Source organism: Paroedura picta, chromosome 6, assembly GCF_049243985.1.
Source record: "Paroedura picta isolate Pp20150507F chromosome 6, Ppicta_v3.0, whole genome shotgun sequence".
Lineage (NCBI taxonomy): Eukaryota > Metazoa > Chordata > Lepidosauria > Squamata > Gekkonidae > Paroedura > Paroedura picta.
In genome coordinates, this window is record NC_135374.1 from 3,519,421 (window position 1) to 3,535,902 (window position 16,482).

The 16,482-nt window shown below is 48.9% G+C and overlaps 1 protein-coding gene across 3 annotated transcripts in view; it reads right to left on the minus strand.

The window, feature by feature from the left end:
• Nucleotides 1-2,302: 2,302 nt before the first annotated feature.
• PLEKHB1 (pleckstrin homology domain containing B1) overlaps nt 2,303-16,482 on the minus strand; it is a 32,210-nt gene continuing 18,030 nt past the window's right edge. For all 3 annotated transcript variants that reach the window (XM_077341205.1, XM_077341207.1, XM_077341206.1), the window contains exons 5-7: nt 13,591-13,630; nt 10,587-10,692; nt 2,303-5,782 (exon numbers count right to left, since the gene is read on the minus strand). In XM_077341205.1, the coding sequence (XP_077197320.1) occupies nt 5,646-5,782; nt 10,587-10,692; nt 13,591-13,630 (283 nt within the window). In that variant the 3' untranslated portion in view covers nt 2,303-5,645. The remainder of the gene's footprint in view (nt 5,783-10,586; nt 10,693-13,590; nt 13,631-16,482) is intronic.

The window sequence follows — 16,482 nt, forward strand, 5'->3', positions numbered from 1 at the left end:
AGATACTGTCTGTTGCATCAGATGTGCTTCTGATTTCCTCTATATGGGAATTTTGAGCCAATCCCTCAAGACTAGCAAAATTGGAACATGGGTCTCCTATCAGGAATCAGGTAAATCTAGTGAGTCATTTCCTTAAAGCCGAACTCTGAACCAGATATTCAGGTTTTTTTGCTTTACAACAGATAATGCCTAGGGATTTTTAGAATATGGACATCCAAAGAAAGCTTTTTCAAGGGGAAGCTTTCTCTTTTATATATATCATAGAGAGTATAAGACCTGGAGGTTTTAAAGCTACATTGGACTATTCAGTGTTTTTATAAGGTATGGTTCACCTGAGCTTTTTGAGAGTTTTCCTTGAAATCCCGTTACACTATACTAATTTATTTAATTAATTGATTGACTCTTGTGGTATATCAATCTATGGTTAACATTTGTATTTTGGTAGCTCAAAAGTCTACCTCCTCTTAAAGAGGAGACAACTGAGAGGGGATCTGGGAACCATCTTCAAGAATTTAAAAGGCTGCCATATGGAGGATGGAGCAGAGTTGTTCTCTCTTGCCCTGGAGGGACGGACCAGAACCAATGGGATGAAGTTAATGCAAAATAAATTCCATCTAAACCTCCAGAAGAAGTTCCTAACAGTCAGAGTGGTTTCTCAGGGAAACAGGCTTCCTCGGGAGGTGGTGGGCTCTCCATCTTTGGAGATTTTTAAACAGAGGCTGGAGAGCCATCTGACGGAGAGGCTGATTCTGTGAAGGCTCAAGGGGGTGGCAGGTGACAGTGGGTGAGCGAGAGGGTTGGGAGTGTCCTGCATAGTGCAGGGGGTTGGACTAGATGACCCAGGAGGCCCCTTCCAACTCTATCGTTCTATTATTCTATGATTCTAAATTCCGTCTAAACATCCGGAAGAAGTTCCTGACAGTCAGAGCGGTTCCTCAGTGGAACAGGCTTCCTCGGGAGGTGGTGGATTCTCCTTCCAACTCTATTGTTCTATTATTCTGTGATTCTAAATTACTTTATAGATGGTATTCTTTTTGTAGACTAGGTCCCCCATAAGATTACTGTGGAATTGTATTTTGGGGTAAATCCCTCTTGTATAATATGCAATTAACAGTTTTTCTCTTTTTTGATTGTAGCAAATCATCAATTGGATTTGTGTATTCTTTATGAAATTCTGTTTTTGTAATTTGTTATAAAGTTACGCATTAAATGTAATATAAGCATATACTTTGTTTTCTTCATCTTTAGCTGTTCATATATATTTTGTAACTCCAAATGCAGCTATTGGCTGCTGAGGAAGTCTATCGAAAAACCAATTTAACCTGTGTGGTTTTCAGCCATTCCAGCAGCTGTTTTTAATGGCAAGCCTACACTCAGTGTTTTTAATTTCTTGGTTTGTTTATCCTTCTAATGAGTGGTCATCCATTTGTTTCCCAGCCTCCAGGTGATAACTGAAGAATATCTGGAATTACAACTACTCTCTGGGTGACAAGGAACAGTTCACTGAAGTAAATGGCTGCTTTTGAAGGTCGACTCCATTGTATTCTACCTCACTGAAGTTCCACTCCACCCCCAGAGTCTCCAGGTACCAAATTAGAATATTCTCGTGATGCTCTGTGTTCTTGGTACTTGGGGAGGGCAACAGGAGAGGGCTTCAGTAGTATTGACCCTGCTGGTGGACTTCCTGGTGGCTCCTGGGATGGTCACTGTGTGACCCAGAGTGTTGGACTGGATGGGCCATTGGCCTGATCCTGCATGGATTCACTTGCTTGGGGGGGGGCAACAGTGGGAGGACCTTTGAAGTTCTGGCCCTGCTGGGGGATCTCCTGATGGCCGCTGGGTTTTGGCCACCGTGTGACACAGAATATTAGACTGGATGGGCCACTGGCCTGATCCAGCATGGATTCTCTTGTGTTCTTATGTCTGGGGCAGGGGTGCTCTGTATTCTTGGTGATTGGGGTGAGGCAAAAGTGGGATGACTCCTGAAGTTCTGGACCTGCTGGTGGACCTCCTGATGGCCCCTGGGTTTTGGCTCCTGAGTGACCCAGAGTGTTGTACAGGATGGGCCACTGGCCTGATCCAGCATGGCTTCTTTTATGTTCCTGTGTCTGGGGAAGTGATGCTCTGTCGGCTTGGTGTTTGGGGGCCCCCAAGTGGGAAGGATTCTGGAGTTCTGGCTCCACTGGCGGGACATCCTGATGTCACTTGGGTTTTGACCAAAGCTCATGGTCTCGTGCAACAAACTGTTCAGGTTCAGAATGAGCGTGTGTGCCTGCGTAAGAAGTAATCTGACGTCACACAGTGCAGTGAAGAGCAACTTTTATTATCATTAAATAGCATTTTTTTCCTTTCCAAAATATACATAATTATTAGTGCTTTAAAGAACAACGTGGACAGAACCAAGCTCTGCAAATCGACACACAAAACCCAGAAGCTGAATTGTGGCTAGAAAAGCTAACCAAGGCAGAGCCTTGTTCAGGTTGCGGGTTCTCGAGGGGGGGGGAGAGCTCACGGCACGCCTTCCTCCTTCCGCGTGCACACTGAAAACGGCACAAGACGTATTTTGAAAGTGGAAACGGCAGATAACCTCTTGTGGGTCTCCTTGTCTCACTAGGAAAAAATCTCTCTTTGTTTGGTTACTTCAGTACAAAATGCGTACGTGATAACCAGGAAGGTCCCGTGCATGTAGTTTTGGATGGCTCTCGCTTCCAAATACACACCCCTAGAGTGTATTCCAGGGGTAACTGAACTTTTTTAGCCTTTGGAATTCTGACTTAGCGGGGTGGAGCACTGCGACAAAATGGCTGCTGCAGGAGGCGGAGCCAGCCATACAATGGCTGCCACAGCCAACCTTCCACCACACCTAAGGAGAACGTTCTCTGAGTTGACCTAGCCTTTAGCTTAAAAAAATCACAGCCTAACCTGCCTGGGCTAAATCTGTCTGTTCAATCACAGGGGTAGTCAAACTGCGGCCCTCCAGATGTCCATGGACTACAATTCCCATGATCCCCTGCCAGCCTCTGGGAATTGTAGTCCATGGACATCTGGAGGGCCGCAGTTTGACTACCCCTGAATCAGAGAGGAATGGGAAGGCGACTATAAGCCACTTTGAGCCTCCTTCGGGTAGGGAAAAGCGGCATATAAGAACCAACTCTTCTTCTTCTTCTTCATCTGCCAACCAAGAGCTGAACCTGTTGGGTTTGTGGCAAGGGGTGAGAAAAGGAAAGACAACCAGGAATTTCCGTCTCCTCGGCCAGAAATGTACTCCACGCTCTTCCCTTAGTCGTTGTTAGCTCTCCAGATATTCCTCTGCAGGTAGAGAAAGACTCGTCATGCACAGGTCCGTGTTAAAATGCAAAGCAGTTGCTGTAACGGGCAGGAGAAGACCTCGCCTTCTTTCTTACCTGTTCTATTTAGATGGGTCAGATTCAAAATACTGAGCAGTATTTTTTTTTGGGGGGGGGAGCGATCCTTGGTGGTGGTGGAGCTGCCAACTCCAGGTGAGAAAATCCCTGGAGTTTTGGGGGTGACGCCTGGGGATGGTGAGCATTGGGGAAGGAAGAGACCACAGAGGGGTAGTGTGTCATAGAGTCCACCCTCCAGAGTGGCCGTTTTCTCCAGGAGGACTGGTCTCTGTGATCCGGGGATCAGTTGTAATTCTGCAGAACCTCCAGGCCTCCCCTGGAGGCTGGAAACCCTGGAGTAACATACAGCTGGGGATAAAAAGGACGGTGGGTTTTGAAGGAGAGGGGATTGTAGGTTTCCTGAGATAGGCAGGGGATCCAGCGGGGACTTTTAGAGTAGCTGCACAGCGTTAAAGCTTGTCCAGCAGGTATTTCCAAGCAAAAAATGTAGAGAAGCAGCCAGACATGAAGCAGGGCCAGAAAATGGGCAGAGAGGCCGAGGCCTTATTCTGATAAGAACATAAGAAGAGTCATAGAATCATAGAGTTGGAAGGGACCTCCTGGGTCATCTAGTCCAACCCCCTGCACTGTGCAGGACACTCCCAACCCTCTCGCTCCTCCACTGTCACCTGCCACCCCCTTGAGCCTTCCCAGAATCAGCCTCTCCATCAGAGAGGATCCCAGGTCCCAACTGGAGGCCGGCAACACTAATTTCTTGGCCCCCTCTACAGGAAAATTTTGTACACTCTGCCATGGGAGTCAATGTGAAAAAATGGTTTGATTTTAACCAGGAAGAGCCTATAGCCAGGGATGGCCAAACTATGGTTCTCTGGATGTCCATGGACTGGGGCATGCTGGCAGGGGCTCATGGGAATTGTAGTCCATGGACATCTGAAGACCCCCAGTTTGACTAGCCCTAGCTATAGGGAGAGATGGTTCTTTTTCTTTCTACAGCTGCTCCCTCTGCTGTTCAGACGTGGGAATTGCAACCCACATATGTCAGCATTTTGTTTTTCTCATTGAGCATTTTTATGGGGGGGGGGGGAATGACCGTCAACCAATTGAAAAATCAAGGGGAGCATATCGGTTAGGGGTAAAAAGCACCCAAAGGGGTGGATGGGTGACCTTCTTGGATATCAGAAGCTAAGCAGGGTCAGCCCTGGTTAGTCCTTGAATGGGAAACCCCCAAGGCACTACAGGGTCACTACGCAGAGGCAGGCAGCTTGCAAACCACCTCCCAATGACTCCCACCTTGAACATCCCAGGGGGTTGGTGTAGTGGTTAGGAGTGCGGACTTCTAATCCGGCATGCCAGGTTCGATTCTGCGCTCCCCCACATGCAGCCAGCTGGGTGACCTTGGGCTCGCCACGGCACTGATAAAGCTGTTCTGACAGAGCAGTGATATCAGGGCTCTCTCAGCCTCCCCTCCCTCACAGGGTGTCTGTTGTGGGGAGAGGAAAGGGAAGGCGACTGGAAGCCACTTTGAGACTCCTTCTGGAAGAGAAAAGCGGCATAGAAGAACCAACTCTTCTTCTTCTTCAGTAATCTCAGGGCTCTCTCAGTCTTACCAGCCTCACAGGGTGTCTGTTGTGGGGAGAGGAAAGGGAAGGCAATTGGAAGCCGCTTTGAGACTCTTTTGGGTAGATAAAAGCGACATCTAAGAACCAACTCTTCTTCTTCTTCAGTAACCTCAGGGCTCTCTCAGCCTCTCCTCCCTCACACGGTGTCTGTTGTGGGGAGATGAAAGGGAAGGTAATTGGAAGCGGCATAGACGAACCAACTCTTCTTCTTCTTCTTCTTTCTTTGTTGTCTGTGACTTGCCTATGGTTTCCAACACCACCACCCACTAACCCAACTCCTCTAAGGTCCAAAATCCCTTGAATTCCAGGCACGGTCTGTGTGGATTCTAGTCAAAAGGCCAAAAGGGAGAGGTGGTCCAAAACTGCCCCGCTGCCACACCCACCCTCCCTTGACCCCCCCGGCCAAACAAGGGTGATTAAAAAGGGGCGCGCAGGAGGCACGGCTGGGCAACAAAGGTGCCAAGAAGACCGACGGGCACTGCAGAAAGACGCAGAGTCGGGCGATGCCGAGAGGAGGTGCACGAATAGCCACGGAGGGGCCCTGTGCGCGTGTGCAGAAAGGGAGCCTTACAAGAGTCTACGATACAGAGCAGATTCTCCGGCCCCCCCAGGAAACGGTGGAGGTTTCTCAGTCAAGCAGCAGGACACGGGTGAGCGAGTCTTAGAACCAGCACGGCATCCACATGAAAGAGCCCAGCGCTGCGCCCGTGGCCGCGCCCGCCAGCAAGCCCAAGGCCATCTGGTCTCCGGACACGCGGTACGGGTCTTCGCGGATGATCACGTGGGCCATTCCGGGCGCTGCAGGAGGGGGGAGAAGGAATTATTCTCTGTTCTAGTAAAGTAACGTTTATTAAAGATTCACTGGCGGTCTTCAAGCAAAGGTTGGATACACACTTTTCTTGGATGCTTTAGGATGCTTCGGGCTTATCCTGCGTTGAGCAGGGGGTTGGACTAGATGGCCTGTATGGCCCCTTCCAACTCTAGGATTCTGTGATTCTAGTTCAGCAGTGGAATAGGCTGCCTAAGGAGGTGGCGAGCTCCCCCTCACTGGCAGTCTTCAAGCAAAGGTTGGATGCACACTTTTCTTAGATGCTTTAGGATGCTTAGGGCTGATCCTGCGTTGAGCAGGGGGTTGGACTAGATGGCCTGTATGGCCCCTTCCAACTCTATGATTCTAGGAGTCTAGTTCGGCAGTGGAATGGGCTGCCTAAGGAGGTGGGGAGCTCCCCCTCACTGGCAGTCTTCAAGCAAAGGTTGGATACACACTTTTCTTAGATGCTTTAGGATGCTTAGGGCTGATCCTGCGTTGAGCAGGGGGTTGGACTAGATGGCCTGTATGGCCCCTTCCAACTCTATGATTCTAGGAGTCTAGTTCGGCAGTGGAATGGGCTGCCTAAGGAGGTGGGGAGCTCCCCCTCACTGGCAGTCTTCAAGCAAAGGTTGGATACACACTTTTCTTAGATGCTTTAGGATGCTTAGGGCTGATCCTGCGTTGAGCAGGGGGTTGGACTAGATGGCCTGTCTGGCCCCTTCCAACTCTAGGATTCTATGATTCTAGTTCAGCAGTGGAATAGGCTGCCTAAGGAGGTGGTGAGCTCCCCCTCACTGGCAGTCTTCAAGCAAAGGTTGGATACACACTTTTCTTGGATGCTTTAGGATGCTTAGGGCTGATCCTGCGTTGAGCAGGGGGTTGGACTAGATGGCCTCTATGGACACTTCCCACGCTAGGATTCTAGGATTCTATGATTCTAGAACTTAACATAAAAAACACATGAGAATAAAAAACAGATAAGAAAAGGAAAAAAGAGAAAAGGTTCCCAATTTTACCTACAGCCAGAATATATCTCAAATTATCCATAACTCCAAGATTATATATAAAGAATGACGTCCTTCAATCCTAGAGTTGGAAGGGACCTCCTGGGTCATCTAGTCCAACCCCCTGCACTATGCAGGACACTCACAACCCTCTCGCTCATCCTATCACTATGACAGAGGTGGCCAAGCTGTGGCTCTCCAGATGTCCATGGACTCATGGGAATTGTAGTCTAGGGACATCTGGAGGGTGTCTGTTGTGGGGAGAGGAAAGGGAAGGCAAATGTCAGCCACTTTGAGCCTCCTTTGGGTAGAGAAAAGTGGCATCTAAGAACCAACTCTTCTTCTTCAGTAATATCAGGGCTCTCTCAGCCTCCCCTCCCTTACAGGGTGTCTGTTGTGGGGAGAGGAAAGGGAAGGTGACTGTAAGCCGCTTTGAGATTCCTTCAGGTACAGAAAAGCGGCATATAAGAACCAACTCTTCTTCTTCTTCAGTAATCTCAGGGCTTCCTCAGCCTCCCCTCCCTCACAGGCTGTCTGTTGTGGGGAGAGGAAAGGGAAGGTGACTGGAAGATGCTTTGAGACTCCTTCAGGTAGAGACAAGCAGCACCTAAGAACCAACTCTTCTTCTGCAATCATAAAAACACAACTAGTCACAGTTAGGACCTTCAGAGGTTGAATGTCTGATTATTGTGCATGATTTTACAAACAACTTTAGGAAATATAGGTTTTTATCTCGCCCGTAGGCTATTGCAAACCAGTCTGCATTGCACTATGTGAACCAACAGACCGACGCATTTAGGCCCTTATAGGGCCTTCTTCAAAGGTCTGGTTTTCACACACCCCAGTTCTTAACACATATGTCCAGCAGCCAATAGAAGCTCCAAAGTAAAAGCTGTAAAATATCAGAGTCACTGAATGAAAGAAGAGGTCTAATTTTCATTCATTAGCTCTCTTTCAGAGGCTGCCCAAAATTTTTCAATGGTATATTTCCTTATTAGAGCCTCTTGTGGCGCAGAGTGGTAAGGCAGCCACCTGAAAGCTTTGCTCATGAGGTTGGGAGTTCAATCCCAGCAGCCGGCTCAAGGTTGACTCAGCCTTCCATCCTTCCGAGGTCGGTAAAATGAGTACCCAGCTTGCTGCTGGGGGGTAAACGGTCATGACTGGGGAAGGCACTGGCAAACCACCCCGTATTGAGTCTGCCATGAAAACGCTAGAGGGCGTCACCCCAAGGGTCAGACATGACTCGGTGCTTGCACAGGGGATACCTTTACCTTTACCTTTTATTTCCTTATTAGGGCATGTATTGCAAATGAGTACTTTAATGTTTCTAATTTTATAATTGCATAAGTTGCGCACAATAATGTTTCTTTAATTTCATCATTCATATTGTACAGACATCCAACCTTTAGGGTCCTAACTGTTTTTCATGTTTGTTAGGGTGGGCACCCTGGGAATGCGGGAAGCCACCCTCTGGGAAATTCACATTTGTTGCCACCAGATGGCACCACAACCTTGTGAATCCTGCTTAAGCCCAAGAAAAGCTCTGAGAGCAAAAAATCCACATTATGCCCCAGTAGGTCTGCCAACTCTGGGTTCAAAAATATATGGAGATTTGGGGGTAGAGCTGTGGCCAAGACGGGTTTGCACAAAATGGCCGTTTTCTCCAGGGGAACTGATCTCTGTCAAGTGGAAATGAGTTCTTGTCCAGAAGAGCTTCAGGTGCCACCAGAGACCTTGTGCCATGTTCAAGGTGGGAGGGCAAGGGAGAGCTTTTCAATCGAGCAATGCCAACCAGCCAAGGACTCCTGGCCCTAAGGAAATTCAACCGGCCTCAGCCAGAGTCAGGGCTTTTTCGGCCTTCACTCCTGCCTGGCGGAAGGAGCTCCCCAGGAAGATCAGGGCCCGGTCAGAATTCTCCAAGTTCCGCAGAGCGAGCAAGGCGGAACTCTTCCGGAAAGCCTTTGGTTGAGGCCAGCTGGACAACAACAGAAATTACTTCTAAATCTTGGGCCTCCCTTCTGCCCCCTCTGCCCACCTTTTTCCCCCTCTGATTCCTCCTAATTCTAAGATTGGTTGGCCATAATGTTTTAGAGACTTTTGGCTGATGCAAGAGTGATAAATAAAATAAACAGAGGCCTTTCCTACTAAAAACCTATAAAATGCCTCTTTTCCCAGGAGGTATGCAAAAAGAAAAAAAAACAGACTTTTTCTAGAGGCAGCATGAGATTTTTTTTTGTTTATTTATTTATTTAGAGCAGTTTTCTGTTGCCTTTTCCACCCAACCAGGGGCCCACAAAGAGGTTAACAACTTAAAAACTTAAGATTCAAGTGGACCGCTGTGTTGGTCTGAAGAAGCACAACAAAAACAGAGTTGAATAACACCTTGAAGACCAGCAAAGATTGATTCAAGGTGGGAGCTTTCCAAAGTTCATGCCTTGAATCAATCATTGTTGGTCTTCAAGGAACTATTCAACTCTGTTTTTATTAAAAACTTAAACATTAAAATGATGAAAATGTTTATACCGGGCATCTTTATCCCAGCAACCATCAGGTTTCCACTTCTCCAGGCGAAAGTTCTACTGGGTATGTTAACCCCCCATTATCACCATACCCTATATAAATATTACAAGTCTTCTAATAAAATTGGGGGCAGAATACATTGTTCATCATTGGCAGAATTTGCTCAAATGGTGGTCACTGGGTGGGATGCTTTCCAAAAGTCATCACATGAGCTCACTTAAAAACAGATCTACAAAGGAAGGATTATGAGAGAGGGGCTGCAAAGCTTGGTGTGCAGAAAGCCCTGAGTTCGAACCCTGGTGTCTCCAGCTAAAAGGGCCAGACAGGAGGAGCTGTAAAAGGCCACAGCCCAAGACCCGGGAGAGTGGCTTGGATGGACCAAGGCCTAATTCAATTGAAGACAGCTTTATATGCTCACAGCAGGGATTACAGATTGATGGAAATGGATGGGCTTTTAGGGGAGGGGATGGGGCAGAAGGTCCCCAGTTCAATCCCAAACATATCCTGTTAAAAGGACTAGACAGGAGGGGATGGGAAAGACCTTGACCTGAGAGCCTGGCTCAGAGTCAGAGCCTCTGCTTGGCAGGCAGGAGGTCCCAGGTTCAATCCCCGGCATCTTCAGTTAGAAGGACCAGGCAGGAGGGGATGGGGAAGGCCTTGATCTGAGACCCTGGCTCAGTGGCAGAGCCTCTGCTTGGCATGCAGGAGGTCCCAGGTTCAATCCCCGGCATCTCCAGTTAGAAGGACTAGGCAGGAGGGGATGGGAAAGACCTTGATCTGAGACCCTGGCTCAGTGGCAGAGCCTCTGCTGGGCAGGCAGAAGGTCCCAGGTTCAATCCCCAGCATCTCCCATTAAAAAGGACCAGGCAGGAGGGGATAGAAAGACCTCTGGTGGAGACAGCACAAACCTTGATGGGCCAAGGGTTTGATTTCTTATAAGGCAATTTCATGGGTTTTGGGGAGGCCCCTGACCAACTTCCTGCTGGAATCTCTGTGGCAGCAAATGATCTCAGAAGCTTAGCAGAGCCCTGGCTAGAATTTGGGTGGGAGGTACTCCAAGGAGCACGAGGGGTCGTGACCCGGAGGCAGGCAGTGGCAAATGACCTCCGAACGTCCCTTGCGAGGCTGCCAGATCTCCCGGCTACACAACACACACTGGACAATAAATGGCTAAATGCCCAGATGAACCTGCAAAGTTCCCGGCCAGCCCCCTTCACGGGGAGAAGGCTGAAAGGGAAGGGAGGTCCTTGCCAGGATGTCTACATACCTCCGTACTGGTTGCCGTAGTAATCGGAGCTGACGTACATCGCCTGGTGAGAATCCAGGGGCACCGTCTGGTAGTAGTCATCGTTGTAAGGGTCGTAAAGGTGGACCTAGGAGGGCAAAGCAAGGCACGGCGAGGCATTAGTCACAGGAGCTTTCTTGGGTTCTGATCTGCTGATTGTGGGCAGAGTTTAAATACGCAGGAAACCGAAGGACCAAGCTGAAGAACAAAATAGCTCTATTTAGAAGAGAAACAAACTTTGTGTGTAACGGAGGGGAGGGAGAGAGAGAGACCTAACTATCTAACTGTTCTGGAGGCAAACGGGGAGGAAGCAGGATCAAAGGAGCAGGAAGTTAGCACAGATTTTGTTATTCTTCAAGTTGCCCCTGGACTCTTGCTCTTTTTCTGCTGATGCAGGCAGACTAACACACCTGCCCGTCTAGAGACTAGTCCCATACTCTTAAACACCACACCTTAACCGTGTAGGATCAGGTTGCGGGTTCCGGTTCTACTCCTTTCCCATTGATTAGAATGGATGACAATCCACAGAGCACCCCTCCTGCCTTAGTCTCTAGGAAATGTATTTGTTTATTTATTTTAAAATGGCACACTCTGTGTTCCTATATTTTTATTTTATCATGCAAATGCATAGGCTGCCCCTCTTGAGTCTGTCATCTCGGTGTGGCATACAACGCTGTCTCCTAATAAAAATCAATACAACATATAAATGGTTTAAAATTGACACAAGACTGAAATCTAACATGGTCCGCCAACAGAGTTTGTGCTTGCATTTGAGGAGGGTGGGATGGCTCCTGAGGTCATGCCAGATAAAACAAAAATGCCCTTTCCTGCTGGTGGAAGAGGACAAAAGAAGGGGACAGGCGAATCTCTCTGTGGAGAGAGTGCCTGAGATTTGGGGCCGCAGCCAAGAAGGCTCTGCCCTGGGCTGCCCCCTGCCTAGAATCACAGAATCCTAGAGTTGGAAGGGGCCATACAGGCCATCTAGTCCAACCCCCTGCTCAACGCAGGATCAGCCCAAAGCATCCTAAAGCCTAGTCTCAAAAGGAGGAGGCAGCTGAAGAAGGGCCTCCGAAGACAAGCATCGTGGTCAGGGAGGTTCATAAGGGAACTGAAAGAGAATGACATCTCCTCTCTGTCCTTTCTGGGGAACTTGCCCCGGGCAACGTCTCCCCAGATTATGCCCAGTGGTTCTGACCCGAGACACAAGGCACCTGTCAAACCTCCCTGCAGATTCGGCGGAGTCTGCCCACTCCTGCACTCAACCTCAGGATGCTCAGTGCTCCAGCAGCAGGAGACGGGCTCCCTCAATGCCTCTCCACAGGCTTCACAGAGGAGCAAACCGGTGCCCACTTCAGGGGAAAGAATCAAAGGAGGAACTCAGGAGGGGAGGAGGAGACCTGTGTAATGCGGCAGGCCGAGGGGGTTTAACACGAAGACGTGATGAATAAATCAACAAAAGGGAACTTCAACCGAAGCGCATTCAAATCACAGACAGACCAGACGTGGTCAAAATCTCTTTTCAGCGCCTTTGACGTCCCCCTCCCAGCCCCACACCTCCTGCCAAGTTGAGCAGACTGAAGAAAGGGGTGGAGGGAGCTCAGGGGAGAGCTGGTGGAGCCTCCAACTGCAGAGGCAATGTACCTCTGCATGGCTGTTTCTAGGAGGCGGCTATAAGGGGGGAGCTGTGACATTTGCACCCTGGTAGTAGGTTTCCCCGACGGATTCTTTGGCCCTGGCCAGGGACAGGATACTGGCCCAGGTGGGCCTGGTTCTCCAACCAAGCTCTCCGTTTATCTTAGGGCCGTATTCTCTCTCTACGTTTCGGAGGGTAGCCGTGTCTGTTTGCAGTAGAAGAGTTAGATCTGAGTCCAGGAGCTGCTGGGAGGCAGGTGAGATTTTTGGAGCCTGAGCTTCTGAGAGTCAAAATTAGATACAAGCAGGAATGGGGGACCACTCTGAAAAAGGAAAGTCCTTCCACCGCCAAAAATTCTCCGAGGGCCTGCAGCTTCTCCGGGAGCTCATTCCACCAGGTGGGGGCCAGGACCAAAAAGGCCGGGAAGAACCAAAAGATTCCTTCATCCAAATCATGTACTAATATGTTGAATCTCACAGGGCCCAGGACAAATCCCTGAGGCACCCCACTTGTCACTCCTTTCCAAGACGATGAACCGTTTACATGCACCCATTGGGTGCGATCTGTCAACCAGTTTTCGATCCACCCGACAGAATTAGAATCCGTACCGCATTTTACCAACTTGTCCACAAGAATATCATGCGGAACCTTATCAAAAGCTTTATGTCCACAGCATTCCTCTGATCCAGCAGGGTAGACCTTGATTTATTTCCCTTGACAGCGCCACATTAGAAGGCGTGATTAGAGCCATGAATCAGGTTGCCAGTCTCCAGGTGGAGGCTTGAGATCTCCCAGATTTATGACTGGTCTCCAAATGAGGTCAGTTGCCTTTTTATTCATTTAAAACACCCATTGCATTTCTCCTGGAGGAAATGAAGGTGGACTGCATGGGTTTTTACCAAGCCAAACTGCCTTTCTTCCCTCTCCTGGCTTCACCTTCACATCTCCATGTTTCTCCAAACCCCGATTTCACCACCCATCCCAATCTATCTCCAAGGAAGGTGCTACATTTAGCCATCCAGAATGGGATTCATCCACCTTGTGATAGAAGGACAGATGGGCTCTCATTCTAGCTATATCTGACGAAGAGAGCAGCAGCTCATGGAAGCTCAAGAATCAGGGCTTCCTTGGTCGACCATATCTTGACTGGGGCATCTCCCATTCCTGCTTGTCCCTAACAAAGGGAGCATGCCCCCCCCCCCGAAATGTATGCTCTGCAAAACTTTGTTGGGGAGCAGTGGAGTGGCCGGCATGCCAAACCTGAGCCTGTAAAGAGCATTTCAGGAGACAGGAATCACTGACTATCAGGTCGACCCAAGGACTGTGAGGCAAACAAAGAAAAGAGAAGCTCACCTGGGTTGCCTTGGCTTCCAGTATCGCCATCTTCCAAGCTCTGCAAACAGAAGCATCACAAGAGGAGGTGAGCCTAAGGGTACCTGGAGAACCACACATTTCTGAAGTCTGCTAAGCTCCTCCCTTCCTCAGCACACTGCACAACAAAGCTGTGCTTTAAGCACTAGAAATTTGGCTGTTGTAGGTTTGCCTCACCAGCAACTGTGGCTGACATCTTCAGAGGTAGGACATGACAAGATGGGAATCATTCCATGCCAAAGTGTGGAGTGTGTGAATAGTTGCTGGGCATTTCATTGACTTCTTGGGGGTGGGTGGGGGTATAACATTACATTCCTGTCTTAATTGGGTATCTCTCAGGGAATGGACTGGAACTAGCAAGCACTTTTCCTCTGTCTGAGTGGAGTTCGTTAGCAAATCCATTAGGACACCCCTTTTCCGGTGGCTGGGCAGAGTTCATTAGAAAGTCCACCAGTCAAGGTCTTGCCTGTTATCTGTAAGGCGTTTTTAGAGGCTCATGGATTTTTATTCTGGCTTTTTTTTAGGGCTGGTAGCCAGGTTTTGTCTCTACTTTTTTGTTGAAACTGTATTGCAGATTGTGAATGGCTTTCCTTAATTGTCTAATGTGGTGCATCCATTTAAATGTCTATCTTGTTATAAACTGTTTTTTCCTGTGAAGGCATGGTAGGCAACATTTAAATGTGCTTTGCATTTTTCAGTGCCTAAATGGAGTGGTGTTGTTGTTAGGTGACCGGTTTGTTCGCTTTGCAGTCCAAGGGACTCGCAGGAGTCTTCATTCGCTGGCAGGGGCTCCTGGGAATTGTAGTCCATGGACATCTGGAGGGCCGCAGTTTGATTACCCCTGATCTGAGGGATTCTGTACATTTCTGAATTACCTTTGGCTCAGAAGTAAAACAAAGGGGAAATTGGCACAAAAACACTCTCAGAAAACCTGGGGAAACAGCGGCCAGAAAACCAATTGAGCACTGAGGGGAGGAAAATCAATGCAGAACAGCAACGAAAACGGACATGCATGGTGAAAACAAGGGGAAACACCCATGCATAATGGGCCACTGTCAATCTTGACCACAGCAGCAGCTCTCCAAGGTCCCAGGGAAAGGTCTTTCACATCACTTCCCTTCTCTTAACTGGAGATGCCCGAGATCGAACCAACGCCCTTCTGTGTATCAAACAGGTGCTCAACCAATGAGCCACAGCTCTCCAGGGTCTCAGCCTGAGGTCTCTTTTAACTGGAGATGCCGGAGATTGAACTTGGAACCTTCTGCCTGCCAACTGGAAGCTATGCCCCTGCCTATTACTATTGGCTCCCACCTCTGCAAGTCTATTTGTCCTCCTTTTGCAAAGTTGCCCAAGCGGGAATCGAGTCCAAACAGCGCATACTTGCCACTCTTGTGACCGCGGCTGACAGAGAAACTCGTTTGCCAGGCGAATTCTCTTTCTGCCCACCCAGATGTGTGGAATCTAGGGACTCAGCATCCTCTTGGAGGTGGCTGGCTTGGGTGGCTCAGAGGATGGCCAAGCTAGGATTTCAGCCTTCCCCCCATGGGTGGGAGGAGAGAGGCCAAGCAGAAAAGCGAGCTCACTCTTCCATACCGACGTGGGCCTTAAGAGTCACAGAGAGAGGCTCTCCTTGTTTGTGGTGCAGTGGTTAAGAGCAGTGACTTCTAATCTGGTGAACTGGGTCTGATTCCCCATTTCTCCCTCACAGACAGCCAGCTGGGTGACCTTGGGCTAGTCACAGCCCTGATAGTGCTGTCCTGACTGAGCAGTTCTCTTAGAGCTCTCTCAGCCTCACCTCACTCACAGGGTGTCTGTTGCAGGGGGAGGAAAGGGAAGGTGATTGGAAGCCGCTTTGAGACTCCTTCGGGTAGTGAAAAGCGGGGTATAAAACCCAACCTTTCTCATCTTCTTCCACAAACTGAGTTTTCCACAAACTAGATCTGCCGCAGAAAGGTAGGTTGGGGATTGAACCTGGCACCTCCAGCTGTAGAAGCTCACCATTGTGCCCCAGCCCTGCCCAAGGGAAAAAGGAAGACTTCTGTGAGAAGAATTCCCAGTAGGATTTTCCCTTTGCCTATCCAAAGAGGGAACCATCCCTCGTGGAAGCTCAGGTTGAAATGCTCTTAGCCATAAAGACGCCACTGGACTTTAAGCCTGTTTGGCTACAACAGACACTAAAGTTAGTTCCCCTTTTACTATATCAAGGGAAATTCAGGGAGGGTGAGAGCAGGGCAGGTGCCCTGTGATCTGGGAAACTCAACTAACGTGTTATCAAAGATTTTCCTCCTCCCGCTCCAAGGCCGGAGCCAAAGCTGCTGCTACCAATTTCAGATAGAAGCTCCGGCGTGACAATTCCATTAAAAACTCCCTCCATTCATTCAGCGATACGGCCTGCTTGGCGCTGCCCTTTTGTGAACCCCCTGGAGAGGCGAAGGAAACGATCCCACACTCCGTCTCAGGATCATTTTCACCCCCCAAATGTGTTTCCTTCTGGCTGTACAATAATCGGGTTTCGGTTATCTAGCTAGATCATATCTGGGGAGAGTCATTTCCGGATAGGGATATTCTTCATCTTGTATGTGTCAAGAGATCTGAGGATTTTATTTTTTTTTCTACTTTTGGGATGTCTTTAAGAAAAGGTGAAGAAGAAGAGCTGTTTTATATAACCAGCGTCTCACTACTCGAAGGAGTCCCAAAGTGGCTTACAAATGCCTCTCCCCACAACAGACACCCTGTGGGGTAGGTGGGGCAGAGAGAGCTCTAAGAGAACTGCTCTGCACAAACAACTCTGAGAGAACTAGCCCAAGGTCACCCAGCAGGCTGCATGTGGAGGAGTGGGGAATCAATCCTGGCTCTCCAGATTAGAGGCCACTA